The sequence below is a fragment of the Pygoscelis adeliae genome, unplaced genomic scaffold, assembly GCF_000699105.1.
Source record: "Pygoscelis adeliae isolate BGI_AS28 unplaced genomic scaffold, ASM69910v1 Scaffold127, whole genome shotgun sequence".
NCBI lineage: Eukaryota > Metazoa > Chordata > Aves > Sphenisciformes > Spheniscidae > Pygoscelis > Pygoscelis adeliae.
This window is the reverse complement of record NW_008825208.1, coordinates 3449527-3469172: the sequence shown is the minus strand read 5'-3', so window position 1 is coordinate 3469172 and position 19646 is coordinate 3449527. Positions and strand designations below refer to the sequence as shown.

The following is a 19646-nucleotide window of genomic DNA, read 5'->3' as shown; positions in this document are numbered from 1 at the left end:
GAAAGCAATAATCTTAAACTTTAATCACGCAGCAGATACTTAAAGTTTTATTTCACAGAGCCTGAACAAGGTGAAATCAAAAGTTATATTCAGAACTTTAAACAATCAGTACTTTCACTTACCGCAAATTATAGTTTTCAGCTACAAGAGTAGTAAGGATGATTATAGAAATAATACTGTTAACAGAAAAAACACATGGGCTTGCTGTTTAACACAAGAATTTATTCTGTGCATCTTACTTGTATGTATTTTGTGCATTTGTGTTTTCTCCTTCCCGTACACCTTAAGCTTCAGAAGTAGATACACTCAAGTTTTCCCATTAGATTTTCCCATTGTCCTCTTTTTTACATTAGAAAAATAACTGAAGTGTTACAGAGCAGTGAGCCAAACTGAGGTTGATTTTTTCCCCCCCATCTTGTTCCTCCAAAGCCATAACAATCACCATTTTCTCCTTTTATTGTCCTCCTTGACCTTCCAAAGGATTAGTTCCATACAAGCAATTGCATCTTCCCTGGAATTATGACCACCAACTAGAGGAGAACAAAAAAAAAATTTAGAAGTGTTAGATTATGTATTTCTTTATAAAAGAATGGTAGCTTTGTTTATTAAGCTGAACAACCGTCAAGAACATTAAGACAATACTTGGTATTCAGACAGTTTTTGGTGCAACTTCTTGCTACCAGGATTCAAGGTAATAACCACATGCTTCTAGCAGTCCAGTATTGTCTGGCAATATTCAGCTTCCCACCACATCCTCCAGCTTCAATACCCAGTGGAGCCTGGATTAGTAACCTAGAGTATCCAACACAACTGTCTTTGGAAAACCAGCCTCTCCAAGTCATGTGCCTTCAAATCAGAACTTGAAAGAGCAACAGATGACAAGTTGATTTTGCAACTAGATGGTAAATTTCTACCTTGGTTAATTAAGGACAATCTACTTGTCCTGATCTATGGAAATGCTCCACAAAATCTGAACAGAATGGAGTTAAAGGATTTAAATTATATACAGTTATACACGTCTATTAAGTGTTTAGTCAAAGCTTAAAAAGTCAACAACTTACAAGTTTACACCTGTTTTATACTATTCCCACAACTACAAGAAGTACAGTAGAAAGGTTTTAATGCATTCTGGCTGGAAAATAGTGGTAGTCATCCAAACAAGAAAGGCATGCAATCCTCTCATTAGTTGGCACTTAACACAGGCATCAGAATACCCCTCCTAACACTGAGTCAACACAAGAAAAAGCTGGCTGCCAGGTTAATGGTAGTAGTTAACTACTGAATGGTCTGAGCACTCCTTACTGAAAGCAAAAGCTGCATGTTGGGGCTCTCCCAGTAACTTTAGGAATGGTGGAAAACAGACCTACTATATTCAGCCATCATCTTCATAAATGGAAATTTAACACAGTGTCAAACTGTCACATTGACTAATTTGAATATGTGTCCCTCAGTAAATCCTACATGAGCTGATCAAAGGAAATCTAAATCCTGTATGGTTTAAGTTATGTTAAACAAAGATACCATTTTGAGTATAGAAGTTTTAATAAAGGTACAGAAGATCTCAGATAAACAGGTTTGGGATAGAGGCTGGTTATTCAGAAACCAAAAAAGTTGTTGAAGAAAAGTCTGACAGCACAGAGGTCAGCATTTCCATTTGAAGGTGGCAAAATCCCCTCCCCATTCTATGTTTCTAAGCTAGTGGCTCAAAAAGAAAAAGGTATTGCTTCTTTGCCCTATAGCACTGCATTACTGCACAGATTCCATATCTACTGACTCCGCAACTGCTTTGGGCAGGGGAGAACAAAACAATATAGTTAAGTTGATACTAGGGAGAAAAATAACTTTCTTAGATTTGAGATGTTCCGTTCCCCAAAGACGCAGAGGACTTAAGTGCTATCACAACAAAAGTTGACTCAACAGTAAAAGTATGAGCTTCTAGCTTTCTCTTATAAAACTTAAATGGCAGTGATTTGAGATAATTTTTCATATGTAGCAGCCTAGACTCAGAAGCAAAGACCTTCAGACATTTACAGACATGTAGTTGCAATTCAGGTATCTACTGGCTTAAAGCAGTGTAGTATCTCCTTGAGTGTGGAAGTGGTTATACTTCCCTCTCAGTGAACAGTAATTTACATAGTCATGGTAATCATCTGCAACAACATCAGTGTGTTACGTGAATGCTTTCACCAGCATATTTTATAAGAACCATCACTGCAATATCTATTTAGATAGGACATATAAAGAGCTGTGGAAGCTAATGGAGGAGAGTCATAGCTTTTATCTGTGGCAGAGAAGTTTATACTACTTAGTAATCTCTACTATTCACAGAATCAGAAGACAGCTGGCAATAACTTTGCAGGTTCTATTTTTTTTCACTCCTAAATGTACCTTAAGAAATAGAACAGAACAGTTGCCAATAATCAAATAGAAACTATTTTGTCATTTGGATAAGAAAACAGAGGTGATCCAGTGAGCTTCCCCTCCGCCCTTACTATCTTTTGTCAGAGAAAGTTCCAATTCTCATTTGCTTTCCAACCCCTGAAGTAGTGCTCTGCCTTGCCATTCCACCCTTCTGCTGCTGCTATTTTTAACTGCTCAAGAAAGTACAAGCTGTATGAGACATGTTTTTTAAGTAGTCTGAAAAGGCTCAGTTATTAGAAACCATAGTCTTCCAGCTCTGTTACGTATTCTTCCATTTTTCAGCAAAACCAAGTATATGATATACTTCAAGTCAAGCTACCTCAGCAGTTGCAGCTTTTGTACCTTGGACACCAAAAGTCCTGGAGTTGAGACCCTTTCAAATGCACTCCTAGTCAAACTCCAGTTTGAGATGCTCAAAAAAAAGGCAAACAGTCAATTAAATTCAGAGCAAGTTAAAACACCACAGACCTACTGCTTTCTGATAGCAAAGGGCATTTCATTCTACTAATCCCTAGGTTTACAAAAAAAGCAAATCCAGACTTGAAGTTTATTACCTTTCTCTTGTACTAACACAAAACTAACACAAACTAGCACAAAGCAGCAGCACAAACCAATATAAACATAGGGAGTGGAAGTCATGCATCAGAATTTTTTTTTCATTTTTTCTAGAAATGGCAGCTACTTAGGTCTATAGGTTAAGCTTGGATTTTAGCTCAGTGGTGATCAACAAAGAATTATTAAATCCAAACTTAAGCAGAAGAGTCTGCTAAAGGCAGAGTCTTGGCTATCTGAGATAGCCCTCTTAAAGTCTGTAGAAATAACTTTTGACATTCCCCTTACCCCCACCACAGTGATGTGCATCAGACTGTCAGAGCAAAGGAAGTCAGAGGATATTGTAAGTTTCGAGATGCAGCATCCAGCTACTCCAGTGGGTATCAAAGTCCATCAAGTTTTGCTCAGTGCGACCATTTATGTATTCCCTGGGCAATGAAGATATGTTAGCATAACAGAATATTATTTGTTGCCCAGAAGGCTTCACTGATAAAAGCAAATATGAATCTGCCAGTTCATTAGACACTCAATTTAATTTGTTCTAAGATCAGATTAAAAACAATTATTTAGAATTATATGGTCAATGCAAAGTATATCTGTCAAATGCAACGTTTCACAAGTATTATATGCCCACTGTAGAACAGATTTATTGATTTGTCTTTAACAGCCAGCCAAGAAATTTACTATAATTTTACTACTGAAGATCCCAGCTGAAGAGCTCCTGTATCAGCTTGGATAAGCAACTGAACCTTGAAACAGATGTTAGCCTTACCACACTACCTTCAGAATTTTAAGAATGCCCCTTCTACAAGGGAAAGAAACCGGAACACTTTTGTATGGTGAACACTTTGACAAGCCAGCTGTACTGGGGGGAATGAGTGAGCAGCTGTGTGATGCTTAGTTGCCATCCAGGGTTAAACTACAACACCAACCACGTTCCCCTTCAGGTATATCCTCTGCATTTACTACACTATTGAAGTAAAGGTATCCAAGACAAAGTTTTAAATGAAAGCAAGAGAATTACTACCTTTTCAGTTTTCTGGGTTATTCTTGTCTCCCATTTCATGATGCAATATACCAATTGCTTAATAAGAACCTGCGCTCTTACCATCATCTTGACAAATTCTCCTGAGGTAGTCAGCCATCAGACTTCTAAGTGCTCTTTTGTGAGGCAAACCTAGCCGATGAGGAAACACTATTGATGTATCCACTACTGTGTCATGAATTAGCTGGAAAAGAGCAGAGGCCACAGTAATGATTACACATCCAGTTACAGTCCTGCACCTCCTTTATTTATTAAAGAAATCTCATCTAGCATCTAAACCATTTCCTTTCTCAATAATATGCCCAAACGAATCCTTGAGCCCCAAATACTATGTCATCTGTCCTGTGCTCCTCTATTCATTATAGAATGGCAAACTGTGGGGCAAGAACTGTGGAAAAATTGTGCTTCAAAGTGATTTCTGTACACTGCATTGATGTTTATCCACTAGTTGTATATATATAGCGAACATGATTAATTCTGGTTTTAGATAGCCAATATCATACTGCAAAGTCTCATTTGTTTTGGCCTTTAGATATCACTAGCAGGGAAGCCTATCAAGGCTAAATTGTAACTGCTTCATTAGTAATAATCACAGAACGGTTGAGGTTGGAAGGGACCTCTGGAATTCATCTTGTCCAAACCCCCTGCTCAAGCAGGGCCACCTAGAGCCAGTTGCCCAGAAACATGTCCAGGTGGCTTCTGAACATCTCCAAGGATGGAGACTCTACAACCTCTCTGGACAACCTGTGACAGTGCTTGGTCACTGTCACAGTGAAAAAGTGTTTCCTGACGTTCAGAGGGAGCCTCCTGTGTTTCAGTGTGTGCTCACTGCCTCTTGTCCTGCCACTGGGCACCACTGAAAAGAGCCTGGCTCAGTCTTGTTCATACCCACCCTTCAGGTATTTACACACATTGATAAGATACCCCTGAGCCTTCCTGAACAGATGGTTATGTTTCTTATGGAATATAGCTGCCTTTGATATTTAATAGCATAATCCATGCATTTCTGGCACCTAAGGTAGTTACCCGACAGGCAGCATAATTGTTTACAGAGATTCTAGGAGCAATACCTTAGCATTACTTGAATTGTCCCTGCCTTTTATGGATCTGCTGGCATGAGTTCAGCAAGACCAGAAAACATAAAATTCTAGGTTTCTGTGAACCCAGAAATAAAGACAATATTATTCAGTGGTGATGTATGGTTGCATAGCTAGAAGCACAAAACAGCAAAGTAGGAAGCCCAAATGTCAGAATCTTTACCATACTGTGTTTGTATACACATCTCTTCCTTCTCTGAATGTAGTATTAACTTTAATACAGCTATCATTTAACCATCAAGTACATTTCATTCTTTTTTCCATACATGTTGATCTGCTGAAAAGCAACATTTTTTTCCTTTTTGAAATCAGTTAAAACACAGTAAAGACAAGTAATCACCTCTTAAAATTGGCTTCAAACAGGTTATTTTACCTTGAGAGCAAATAAGTCATTTTCTAAGCTGTGTCCAATTAAAATTGTATCTGCACTGAACAAGCTTAGCAGTATTGCCTGTACATCCCGAAGAGATTTTGTGGTGTTCTTCAGATCATCCTCTGTTGCTCCAGAGAGTCTAAAGACAGATTTAGAAGAGCTTCATTAACAGAGACACTAAGAGATATCTAGAAGAACTAGGTTCACAGCGGTCATTCCCCCAGCATCTCAAGTTAACACTAGCCAGCTTTGAAATCACACAACATTGAAGTCAACATAAGGCAGTTTTTCATTCTCTTCCTTTTCAACTAGGTAGTGCAAGATAAACTAAGCTAGGTGATATTAACTTAGCTCTACCACTACAAGCTACTGAGCCTGTTTTTTAAGCACGGACCAAAGACAGGGCTCTGAGCAAACAAATATAGCTGTTGAAGTAGGAACACATCGTGTTGGTTCTCCTCTAACTTTTTTTACAGTGAGGCTCAAAACCTGTGTTTCTTTTCAGAGCAGCCGCAGGACTTAAAAAAACTAATAGGAATTGAAAACATGTCTTCCAGGTCTCAAAGATGAACCCAACAGGAAGACCAAATACAAGTGATCTGCACTAAGTACAGTCAAATCTTTTTAAGCTGTACAGTCTGATGGCCTCAATGCACTGCTAATGACTATGCTGCTTTTCCGTGAGACAACATTTATAGATGAAATTTGCATTTGCTTCTATCCCTTTAGGGAATTTAGCAAGTTCTGGGAGATTTAACTTCTTTTTGTTTTTTAAGGAAGAGAAGAAAAAGTCCTCAAATGTGGAAAAAAAAAATTGAACTAGGCAAAGAGAAAAGTCCTTCTTAACTGAGCTTGTAAGAACAAAGGCCTCATTCCTGATTGAAGGTCTTTGATTTATGTTACTAGAAACAGACATTTAAGAGGCATGTTTCTTCTTATATGGTTATCTGCCAATTTATTAAGTCTAATCCTGAAGTACTATAGACTAATTAGCATACCTTATATCGTAGTCTACAACTTTACCATCTGGTTTAACAAACGTATCATAGACAACCTGTAGCTTAGCATCGACCACTGTCACTCTAGTTAGTTCCAAGCCATGGGTTGTGTAACACTGAAGAAAAAAGTAAATTTAATGAGCATTTACACAGCAATGATGTTTCCTTACATTATGTAAGTTGTACAGAAAGCAGAACTGGCTACCAACTCAGATCCAAACGATCTTGCCCACTGCATATTCAACACTAAAGGTCTAGTCATGTAGAGTGACTAGTCAGACCAAAGGTCTAGTCATGTATAGTTCTGCAGACCTCTTGGAGACGTGAGTTCCAAACTACTACAGCTAGGAAATTGCTTCATAAACAGCCATATAGTTTTCTATCAACTGAACCAAACTTTTTAGGTTGCTCATACCCTCTCGCAGTCCAGAGCATAGACACCATAGTTTCCATCAAAAGGCGGTGATTTAATTAATGTCTTCATGAAGCCTTCCAATTTCTCCCTTCTTCCATCATGAACATGAAGCTGCAAAGTTTCCATTAGTATTTAAGTGCAAGTTTGCTAGATATCTTACCCAAATTGCCAGACAACTTGTTTCTCTAACAGACTCAGGAGCATATATATATATAAAAAATACTTCTTGTCAATATTTGCCACGTAATTTACTAAATGCTAGTAAGTAAACCTAAAAGGCTTATACCAAACTATTCACAGAAAGCTATGACCCAGCTTTAAGTCAAAAGGACACAGACAGCAAAACTGAGATACTGCATTATATAAGCCTTCTGAGAACATTATTCCTACCTTTGCAGTCTGACATCCAGCAGACCCAACTATTCTCTCACAACAGCTATAGCGTTTTTCCATGCCACCAGGAACTGCCAAAAAGAAAGGTTGAAAACTGAGCAGTTTTTTTCAGCAACTAGCAATGGCAAAAACAAATCAGTACCCTCACTCCTCCTCTCAAATTTCTTTTCCATTTTCTCCTGAGACTGCACTATGGGAAGAAGCAAGTCCCACCTACAGGTCTCACCTATGCCAGTATGACAAACTGTACATCGTTCCCTCCTGAGACAAGGTGTTCATCAAAAACCAGAAATACCAATGAATGGGAGAGAGAAAGTTGTAGAATGCTCTAGAAGGTTCTTCCTGAGGGAAATATTTAATGTAGCTTCTGAGTATTTAAGGTGTCTCTTAGAAAAGATGACAAGGTTCACTTAGAAGTCAGTGCAAGGCTGCACAGTGAACATTTTTCTACCTTCTTCCCATACAGTTCTGTTAACATCAGCTTTCCTAAAGTTATGGCATATTCAGAGAAAACAGGCTTTACTAACTAGCCACATTCCCAAAAGTACAGCAGAATGTATCTCAGCTGAACCTTGTGCAAAAAAAGTTTCATATACTCTGATCTTGTTGAGTTTTGACATGAGATGTTATAACTTTTAACAGCTTCCACAAAAATTGAATGCCAAGGATACCTACCTTTTTGTTCCAGTACTCTACCAGAATGATAGTTACATTCTTCTTTACGTCTATGTTCTCCTGAAGAAGTAACAGCATATACTTCGCCACACCTACAGCACACTTTTTTGAAAGCTAAAAAAATGGTAACAGAGCATATTTTCTAGCTGGCTTGCCATAAAGTTAAAAAATACTGAACTGAAGTATAAAAAGAAGTTACATGAACAGCAACTGCGAGAGCAGAGTATCAGTACATAAGCAGCCTCCCAAGATTAGCCATGTATAAAAAAACCAACCAAGTTCCTCTATAGCACAATAGGAAATTCAAGTTTACCTGCAACTTCTTCAATTACTATGTTGAAACAAAAATTTAAAAAGACCTATGAAGTTTCATGGTTCAGTTATGAAAGCTTGTGAATTCACTTGTAGACCAGGCACTAAATATGGAACACTGCCATAACACATAATTTTATACCCGTGTATTTTACCATCCTGTGAACCACTGACTGAAATACAATTTTGTTGCAGTCTAGTAGGCACTTACCATCATATCCAGCATTTTTTACAACCCCAGTAAGTATAGCACTACCATTTTTTTCAGGATTTGGTCGAGGGAAGTTATTTTCATTCAATTGTTCCTCAGTCAGAAGATAATCTTTTAAAAGTTCATATAGAGCACGACCTGTAAATACTAAAAAAAAAACACCGCAACCCAAACAGACAAAATCCTAAAAGTAAACACACCCAAAGCTTAAGCAATATTTGAACAAATGTAAGTAGCACTTAAATATCCTACTACTTCCAAAATAAAACAAAACTGAAATTACAAGATATGCACTATAGTTTACATGCAAAAATTATATGCTTGTACCTCAGAGCCATTAGAAGTAATTAGAGGTGAAGAATTATTCAAAACAAAGACACTAAACAATAGGGATGTTAATTCACTAGCTATCCCAGAAAGGCTAGGCATGCAATACCTAAGAACATGCTCTTTTCAATCAAAAGTTCAACATTTTTTCCCTGAGAATGAGCCTTCAGATATAAATAGGGAATTGTGTTGGAAATCCTTGCAGTGGCTAATAGATAAAGCTTGACTAAAAACAGAGCAACATTTTTGTGCTGAAATAAGCCCATTTATAGGCTAAAGTGGAGAACTGACATTTCCCTTCCCCTTTCTTTACCTTTCTCTTCCTCTGACTTTATGGAACCAGTGCCACTAGAAGATCTGCTGTTACTAAGTCGCCCTGAATGCGGGAAAACATATTTTTATCATTTCTTTCAATTTCATATTTCCTGTTAATATCCTAAGCAAATATTTATAAATGAAATCACCTATTTATTTCAGTGTTATATTTCTACAACACGATTTAAATATGCAGGAAAATCTTTAGTAAACTTAAACTAAATAATCCTTTTAACACATTTCTCTGCTGTTCTCATTTCTACACTTACAACACATTTAAAAAAAAATCTTCATTGAAGGCAAAACTACCATGATCTCTCAGCTTTTTGAGAGTCTTCACAGCACAATTCAGGTACATTTTTTTACTGCCACAGCGATCATAAACAGATTGCTCTTCTATCCGGGCCTGTATTTAAAAAAAAGAGACTGAGTGTTATTGGAGTACTGTATGTTCTACAGAAAGCACTACTACTTAGAATCTGAGATTCTGAACCTAGAAGTAGATACACATGCAAGTAGTCTCCTAAATCTGAAGCGCAACAGGAGACCCAAAGTCAGATGGATGAGACACCTAGAAAGACAAATTCAGTACTTATGAAGCAAAGAAAAGTGTGGGGGAAATCAGTGCCCCAACTCAGAATTTAAATCTAACCCTTGTGGGAATTTGAACATTCTTAGGGTAACCATTCCTGTGGCTACAGACAGCTTCTTCTGATCCTGCTTCAAAGGAGGCATTATTACTTTTTTAGGTCAAGAAATGTTTCCTTAATTTTCTTTCTGTAAAGTCATAAGAAACAGAAGTGAAAGGAAGGTCCAGCACCTTTTAACTATGAAGAAGCACGCTCTAAATAAGGAGTATGTTCATTCATCTTCTGGGGGAAGAAAAATGCTTCTTCCCAGGTTTTATTTCACTGTTTACACTATCTGCATAGTCAACAAGAGAAGCTCATTTCAGGCATAAACAGTGCCTTCTAACAATCACTACAGCAAGTACAATTCACAAGTTACAACCTCTAAGCAGAGGAAAAGAGAAAGTGGAGAACCAATGAAGCTGAGAAATAACACAGGAGGAAGCTAAAGAAATATTACTTAGTGAGAATGAAGAGTCAGGCATACCAAGGTATGCTGCACAATATAGAGAAGACACTGTAAATGACGTAGTAGTAATATCTGATGTTTTATAAGCTTTCATTCAATGTATAACTAAATACACATACAGAGTCTTATCAGGACACCTCCATGAAGTCTTTTGATTTCCAGCATGCGAGAAATTTAGATTAGGTTAAGCTTGGGATATTTGTGCCTGTCAGATGATCTGTTGGCTATAAGCTTGAGTAGCACTTGGTGTGGTGGAAACAGTAAATACAAGATCAAAGCCTCAAAATGATGGAGAGATTTATGGTTGTTCTTCAGATATATTTTCCTCCTGTCCTGAATATATCTCAAAGTCATTATTACATTCCAGAAAGCCTCCAGTATTCACAAGAAGATTTTTATTTTGCATTTGCAAAAGAAAAACTTTTCCTTTTTAATACTAAAATAACATGTCTTTTTGGAAGCTAATTAGCAGTGCTAAAGACAAATGCTTTTACTTGGAGAAAACTGAAACTGACAACACTGGCAAGTATAAGACCGAGTACATTTTAACTTCTGCTTACTGAAAAGTCCAAAATATTTGCCTTAAAAAAAAATCAAATAAAAAATCCCACCAACATATTGTGCAAGGTAAGACCTACTGACTTGATTCAGAAGAGGAACTGTAAAGATCTATAAAACATTACAAACCTTGTCAATAGCTTCATCCACTGTGCTACAAATTTTGAAGCATTCTGCAAAAAAAAACTTAACATATTGCTGTCTTGTCTCAAGTGGTACTTTGGATCCTGATTCTGGAATGGAAAGCCTTTTCTGAGTAGAAACCTTAAAAAAAAACAAACAAAAAAAAGAACTCCATACCAATGTGGTCAATATGTAACAAATAGCCCAAAGAACTAAAACCAGTTCAGACATTCTTTTGCCCATCCTTGGAGGGGAGGAAAAAAAACCCCAAAAACCCAAAAAACAACCAACCCCAAACATTGCTGAATAGCTATTCAGAAAACTGGAGTTGCACGACAGGGAGCCAGAAACAACCATCACAAATAGTAGCTATAGAGGTTTTTCCTGCTTGAACTAAACAAAGTAGTCTTCTGCTCAAAGTTACGTGAGGTATTAAAACTATTTTTTAATTTCTTTTTTCTCAGAGAAAGTTCAATCCGTCAGCAAGCTCTAGCAGTTCAGTTATGATTTAAGTCATGCTCTCCATTCGGCCTGTATTTCAGGCAGTACTTCACTCAGAGCGTAAACTAAGGACCCAATGAACTGGACTGAAAAAAAAGGAGTTTATTTTTAGGAACCTATAGCCTTTGTTAGACAATGGAATGTGATAAGCAAAAACTCTACAATATGCTTATTTTAACATTAAGCACATAAGTTAAAATCATCACATTCAAAAATCTAGCAGTAAGTTAGGTTAACCATGGTACCCTCACACCCAAAAAGATGCAAACAGTTACAAAGATGCATTGTGTGTATCGAACAAGGAGTAGTATGTCTATACCACATTCACTCGCTAAGGAAGATTCCTTAAAAGCAGCATTTAAATGTATGTGCTACTACCGAGGAGAAGGTAATTCTTGCATAAAGGGAACAAAGGCAATGTGTATCATTGTCACAGCCTAGTCTCACCATTATTGGGGCTTGCAGTATTCTATTCAGGAAACAAGAAGGTACATACTGGAGATATGAAGCACGAAGTAATCAGTACTTAATATCCTAGAAAAATGTCAGTAGCCGAACTAACTGAAGCGATAGCAATTGACATTTTTAATTAGAAAGCAAAACTCTGATCTTGTAATTTATCTAACCCCAGGAATCTTCAGTGACCTCTGCTTTAAAAAAAGAAAAGCAGGGTTAGAGTAATTTTTCTGAGAAGAGAACCTTACAATACTCTGCCACTCAAAATTACAAACTAAAGTTGGCACTAACAAACCAAAATATGCCTGCATTAACTTTTTGACAAGTTTCTTGAAAGCCCTTTAATTTATAAGGGTACCTCTCTTGAAGCCAAATAAAGCCTTTCATCAGATATCATCTGCCACTATACATGGCAGGGAGTTTTAAGGGAAAATAACCAACACGCAAGCATGACTTGACTGAAAACAAGCTAGTACTTAATTCTCCCATCACAACCACTTTGATAAGCAATTAAATATATAAATTGTTAATGTTTGCGTAGTGCTGGCTAGTACAACCAAGGAAAATGAAAATACAACTTGCATAGCAACTTGATTAAAGCACACAGGAAACAAAGTAATTTTTTTAAAAAGCTATACTGGTATATCACATTACTGGGTCTACATTACAAAATACTGTTTGAAATTAATTGAAGTTTTTCCACTTCTGTTCCCATTCATATATCCAAGTTCTGCAGCAGTAACTCTACAGTACCTTGCATGGCACAAGAGTAGTCCTTTTGAATGAACTAACACAGAGTCCACAGGGCATTGCTGCTGCAACATTTCCTTCCAGTAGTATATGCAGTTGACCACTGCTGGTTTCAATGGGCTGAACTTCAAGCAAATTTAAAGAGACTGAAACACACAGAAGATACAGACTGAATCTAAACTCTAACGTTAAGCTTTTAAATTACATTAATCTGGAACACAGATATTTCACAGCTCCTTTGTTAAAGCAAGGTAGAAGTAAACTAATACACGGAAGTAAACCTGGAACGTCGGGAAACACATTAAGGCTTCACTTCTGCCAAGAGATTTTATGCAAAGTGTTCTCCAGTATTTTTGAGATCATTTATCTGTTTGAAGACATTAGAGTAAAGCAGCTACACAAATCAAGTTAAAAGCTATTTGCAAGTTGTAATGACTATGATTTTTAAACACCTACTTGCCTGCCTTCCCTGTCCCTTTGCCCTCCCCTGCAAAAAAAGCATGATAGCAAGGAAAAAAAAAACCAAACCATGAAAACCACCATTCTAACCTCATCTTGCAATGCAATCAGTAAATGCCTTGAAGTATTGCTTTGCCTTTTAAAGTCAGAAAAGCTACAGATCTCAGAAATAAAAATTTGTCATGAGATTCTGGAGCCAAGATATCAGCATTTGACTTGCAGTCATCCTGCTTAACTTCACTTGCATCAGCACCTATTATACAGCAAGACACGTTTGTACACCATGAGATACACTAATCCATTTTACTGTTATTCAGAAAGAATGCACACAGCAGCAGAATGACTCAATTTCATGTGAAGATGTTTTACAGCATGTGTAATAAAGACACATGAATGATACTACAAAGCAGTATTTTACTAATTTAATTGCTACTTTATAAGCAAATATTTAAAGTACAGCAGAAGAATTGGAGGGGAAACTGTTTAACTAGTATCAAATGCTGAAAATAACTTCTGCTCCAGGATTTTTCACATATGAAGGAGAATTCAAAGGGAGAAGAACATACGATTTTCAAATCACAAGATTTAACAAATCGTTTCAGAAGGTCTGAATGCTTCAGACTAGAAACCTAACAGTTGATATCAGTACTAAACAGAAACTCACCAGATTTCTTTTTTTATTCTTTCAGTTTGTGTATCAAAAGACTTTCAACAAAACAAATGTTTTTCAGGATTTTGGTCAAAATTTTACACTTTCAAAGAACTTAGCACAAAGTACTTGTCCCCTTTCCACTACAGCTACCAAAACTTCAGATATAACCTTGTAGTTGGATAGGGCATCTATCTTAGCACAAGCTAAGTGCTCACCATCATTCAACTCACAGCTAATATTCACCACAACAAAATGAACACATTCAAGCAACGCCTAACTGAAGTTAAACGAAGTTTAGTTTGTCAAACCTACAGATCAAGCTGTCATACCCAGTGGTCCATGGCTTTGAAACTGAGTAGCTGACAATCCAGACATAGTTTTCTTCTGTTCAGAAGTTGTAGCAATAAAATCTTGTCCCTTTTTAACTGCAGCTTCAAACTCCACTGCCACCCACTGTGCCTGCTGAATTCCTGCATCATGACCCTGCTGCCAAGGAGATGCTTTGAAAGGTACCATTTCATTTTTGTTATGTACCTGATATGCACATACACAAAACCAAAGTTAACATTCAAGCAGTTCCAAATCACACCAAGACGGTGTTAAAGTTAACACACTGCTTCTTAAAATTGAACTTTGCTATCAGATTCAGAGCTCTGCATGCTGTCCCTGGAAGGAAAAAGCCAAGCTGAAAGAGCTCAGGGGTGGTGGAGGGGGCTTAAAGAATTATGCCTGCTATTAACATTGCCACCTAAAATACTGTAAAAGTAGAGAAAGCAACAGCCACTTCGGGTTTCCAAGTGCTGTATCTGTATTCTCATGGTACAAGCCTCCACTCCAAACTGACTTTTCAATACTTATTAGCCTCAGCTGCCCTGAGCAGCAGCTTACTTCACCTGTGACAGGAACCAACTTTAAGTACTACGAAATTTGCTACAACTTTTAACAGAAGAGCTGATGAGACATTTGTTCTAATTAATTTCAAAATATTTTTACAATTAGATTACAACACTCAGCCAACCTGAAGTTCAACATGAGTCTACAGATATGAAGTAAAGCTATGTTGACCTCCCGTTTATTATAAGATTATAACTCACATCAAATTTTGCCGTGTGTGCAATTCTTCTCTTTTGTCCAGGAACATTTACTTTGGTTTCTAATAAATCGAGATCTGCATTTCCTCCATGGGCCTATTAAAAACAAGAACAGACTGTTTAGACGAACTGTTATGAAGCTCTAGACTTCAGTAATATCCTCAGAACCCATTCACTCCAATGTTTCAGGATATTCAGTCAAAAAACTCACCAGGAAAATTACAATTCCATCAGTATTAGACAGTTATTTTACATTCAGAACAGTTAATTCGCAGTGCTTTGAAGCTGAGGCAGTGGTACTCAAAGTTCCTACATCTGTTTATAAGAAGAACAGGAGACTACTGAATACACAACTGCCTCTAAAACTTTGCTTATTACAGTAAAAGTAAAAATGGCTACCCCAAGGCAGGGATCTATTCAGAGCAATTTTCTACTTCAGGAAACATACAGATCGCCCATTGTCAAACTAAACTAGAGAGTCATAAGTGTTCCTTATGACTTTGTCTACTAGCATTGAAGGCTCAAATATTTAACCTTTACTAACACACACTTTGGAAAGAGTATTTGAATTTGACTATATATCACATCCCATCCGCATCTGCTCAGAGAAAAACCCCAAGCACTGAAAGGGAAACAAAATACCTGCTTTTCACTGTTCTTCTTTTGTACTTCTCTTTCAAACTCATAAAAAATTCTCCGACACTCCTCTAAAGGATCATCTGATTCAGAGAGCTCTGTGTCCTCCCCACTGGGTTCTGCTTCCTCAGCAGATGAACTCACTAGAGTTACATCACTTTCTTTCTTGTTTAAGTAATAAGTTGGATATGGGTATGTATCTTCTGGGCTATCATTACCCCCATTTTCTTCTATGCTCTGGCTTTCATCTATATTTGTAATTATTTCCTTGTAATGTCTTTCAATTGTGGTTTCATTTTTTGATGAGTGACCAGTAGACAAGACAGATTGTGTTACTCTTCTGCTGCTCACACAGTGTTCATTGGTAGTATGCTCCTGAACAAATGCTTCAAGCGCTATATTGGTTTCTGCATTCCCTTGCTTCAAAATTCCCTTCTGCATGTCTGCCTCAATAGAAACAGCTGAAGGTATACATTTCTCCTCAGCATAAGCAAGGGCGTCTCTTTCCTCCAAAAGCTTCAATATATCAGTGTTTACATCAGGCAAATAAGTCTCATTTGCTTTTGGAGAAACATTATCTAGTTTTTCAGATTTATTTAAACTTTTGCCATTCTCCTGCAAAGCGATCATTTTCTCTGATTTTTCTTCTGGACACCCAAGAATGTCTGCTATAGGATTAGCATGTAATTTTTCTGCACATATTACAGCAGCCAGTTCTTTGTCCCTGTTCCTGTTTGTACAGTTCCTACTTATTCTTGGTTTTTTACTAACAGCTTGTGGTGGCACATCAATGACAAGATCACATTCATCATCAGATTCTTGAAGGTTTATTTCAAGTTTCACTGGGGAAGAGTTTCTCAACCTCTTTGTGAATACACATCTACTTCTAAATGGTGACATCTTTGAATTCCCATCCTGATTTTCACATGGAGATACTTCTGTTGGCTTACACTGCTGCTTAGCATTTGCATCCTCATTTGCTACAGAAGAGATAGAGAGACCTGCAAAATAATTTTATAGAAAATTATATTCAAGAACAGTTGCTGGACAACTATAATCAACAACGTAGTTTTCTAATTAAAAAACAACAGCCATTGTTTGTATACCAGGAAACTGAAACCACATGACATGTGCTAAAAAATGCACTACAATGGTTTCCTTAGGAGAAAGTATTTTGCCTTAAGATCATTTTCAAGGGTTAAAGTGTTTATAATCATTTAATTGGGAAGACTGTACTGTGAGGGTTCCTTCTGTTCCTTGATTTCATTCTTGATTGAATGTACTGCTATTTTAACTCTTTCGGGTTTTTGTAAATCATCTGCCTCTCTTTGAGGAAAGACAGCTATGACCTTAATTTAAGTAATCCTAAAATGCAACCTACAGATTTTAGCTGAGGAAAAAGAAATAATCTATTTTATTAATTACGCACAAGACTACAAGTCTCATTGTCCCAAATACCCAGTAACATTTCAAGCCAAGCATATTTATAATTGTGCACAAACTTTAAACAGCCTTGAAAGCTGAATGTTCCAACTGCAGATTTAAGGAATTAACCATTATCTTTTTAGCTTTTACAGGGTGTAGACTGCTTACCAAAACTCAGCCTGACACTTTCTCAAGGCACTATCTCCATCCTCACATGGATATTCTGGCAAATCACAAAATGTAGTGGTTATTACCCTCCCAAAATTTTATTAATTGTATACAGACCCTGTCATGCAAGAGATCCGTTAGCATCAATCGTGTATTTTAACAACAATGCTACTTACATTGCCATTTTAAAACGTGTCACCATTTGATTTCAACAGTGATTGTATCAGAAATTACAAAACATTTCAGGGAATTACTAGAAAGTCACATTTTGTTAGTGAATGGGATCCTTTCCAGGTTACTCAAAAATAAGTAATTTTGGCATTACCACAATAACGATACACCAAAACAGGGCGGTACCACAAAGCCTCACTACCCTGCTGTTGTGGGTTTACCCTGTCTGGCAATTGAGCCCCATGCAGCCGCTCCCTCACTCCCCACTGGTGGGACAGAGGAGAGAATCAGAAGTAAAAGCAAGAAAACTCATGGGTTGAGATAAATACAGTTTAATAGGTAAAGCAAAGCTGTGCACCCGAGCAAAGCAAAATAAGGAATTAATGCACTACTTCCCATCAGCAGGCAGATGTTTACCCACTTCCAGGAAAGCAGGGCTTCATCGTGCCTAACTATTACTTCAAATTGTCTTCCCTTCTTCCTTCTTTCCCCAGCTTTTATTGCCAAGCACAACATCATACGGTTTGGAGTATCCCTTTGGTTAGCCTGGGTCAGCTGCCCTAGCTGTGTCCCTTCCCAATTTCTTGCCCACCCCCAGACTACTCACTGGCAGGGCAGCACGAGAAAGAGAGAAGCCCTTGAGGCTGTGCAAACACTCTTCAGCAATAACTAAAACATAGGTACATTATCAACATTGTTTTGATCAGAAACCCAAAACTTAGCACCATACAGAGCTACAAAGAAAACTGACTCCATCCCAGCCAAAACCAGTACAGCTCTCTACGTCAAAGAAATACTCTGAGCCACTATGAGCTGGTAACTGTTCTTATCAGAAATACTAATAATCTGAGAGAGGTAATGTTTCCCCACCTTTTATACAGGTGAGATACCATTTAGACTATGTAGTAATCTAGGTTATAGGATTATTCTTTGACTAACTAGAGCCTGAGCGAACCTTCAGGGTTCAAGCTTCAAGCTTGCTAGAAATTGCAGAAGCCATGAAGCCATTTAATGATGGATGTTGGTCACTTTGAAAGGAAACACCTATGGACTCAGCCTTCAACAAGACACATCATGCTGCACAGCTAGCTACCTGCAAAATCAGCAAGTGGCAGTCAGGAAGGGAATGACTCCATGCTGGTTTGTTGGGTTTTTTGTTCCCCCCCCTCCCAACTGCCACAGATCTTAGCAACCATCAAATTGTCCCAGTACTTTTTCCAGGCTGCAGTTCTTTATGCTCAAGCACAGAAGTCTTTGAGAAAGAAATAAAACATTACCATTTACAGGTAACTGTTAAAACCCAGGTACTTATTGCGGAAATGAAAGCTCCTGCTGCACAGAAAGAGACTACATACAGCGTGAGAACCTGTACTGTGACTGAAGTTTTGGCACTCCTGAGCTGTGAAGGCAGAAAATCAGCAGCATCTGCTTAAAAAACACAGACATGACAGAGTGAGAGACACTTTGATGGTTCCCTGGATTACATACTTATCAAGCAACTCTTAAAATTACCAATGTAACCCATAGTAAATGACATGGAAGAGACCAACCCAAGCTCAAGGTAATCAGAAAGCAGCTACTTGTTTTTAATTATAAGCTTTTCAAGTCCAGTTTGGAAGCAGGTTGCTTTTTTCATTAACATAGGCTGTTAATATTGATAAGTTTTGTAGTTCCCATTTTAAAGTCGTTTTAGTGCTCTACCCCTCGCCTCTCACACCCGTTTGGCTTTATTGACAACAGTTTGAATGCACTACTATTTCTGCTAATGAGATCTAGCTTACAGTTGTCTGAAAACACTCAGTTGTAAGAGGAACACAACAAACATCAAAAAAGCTAGTTACAAATCTTACTACTCATTACACTTAAGAAGAAAGTGGAGCACCATGGGAGAGACATACTAAAGTTTCAGTAGAAAATGCCAGTTATTCACTGATGTGCAAGCAGGCTCTTTGCAGACTGCTAATCCTGGAAGGAAAGCAAGTGCCTTACAAAGATTAAAAGCAATTCATATTATAACTTCTGCTCTTCATTACAAGGGCTAAAGGTCACGCACCACAAAGGAAAGGCATTATCCTCCCACCAAGAAAGCGAGAAGCCCTCAGTTTCTATTACGCTACCACACAGCGGTTTAAGCAATCCTCCCGAGTCCAGCTTCCTGAAGCCTAACCCCAGGCACAAACACTAGCTGACATTATAATCCTAGTATCGTCACTGCTGTTTGCCAAGGTAGGGGTGTTTAATATTTTTTTTTTCTCCTAAGACCAGAGACAGACCAGGACCGTGAAGACCTCCTACCGTGTCATTTCACTCTTCAGCTCTCTCGTGCGGCACTACAGCTCTTTATTTAATTACCATTCTCAAACGGCAGGAACGAAGCCATGCCCATGCCCACACCTCAGCGCCTGCCAGCACACCGCCACCGCC

At 37.8% G+C, this 19646-nt stretch overlaps 1 protein-coding gene across 1 annotated transcript in view; it reads right to left on the bottom strand.

Moving 5' to 3' along the window:
- Positions 1–438: 438 nt before the first annotated feature.
- Positions 439–19646, bottom strand: part of LOC103921084 (RNA exonuclease 1 homolog) — a 27706-nt gene continuing 8498 nt past the window's right edge. The window contains exons 2-14 of the mRNA XM_009328993.1: positions 15465–16459; positions 14826–14918; positions 10920–11054; positions 9444–9540; positions 9133–9195; positions 8493–8639; positions 7970–8083; positions 7292–7365; positions 6902–7012; positions 6487–6602; positions 5489–5627; positions 4082–4202; positions 439–530 (exon numbers count right to left, since the gene is read on the bottom strand). Coding sequence (XP_009327268.1) covers positions 439–530; positions 4082–4202; positions 5489–5627; positions 6487–6602; positions 6902–7012; positions 7292–7365; positions 7970–8083; positions 8493–8639; positions 9133–9195; positions 9444–9540; positions 10920–11054; positions 14826–14918; positions 15465–16459 — 2297 coding nt within the window. The remainder of the gene's footprint in view (positions 531–4081; positions 4203–5488; positions 5628–6486; positions 6603–6901; positions 7013–7291; positions 7366–7969; positions 8084–8492; positions 8640–9132; positions 9196–9443; positions 9541–10919; positions 11055–14825; positions 14919–15464; positions 16460–19646) is intronic.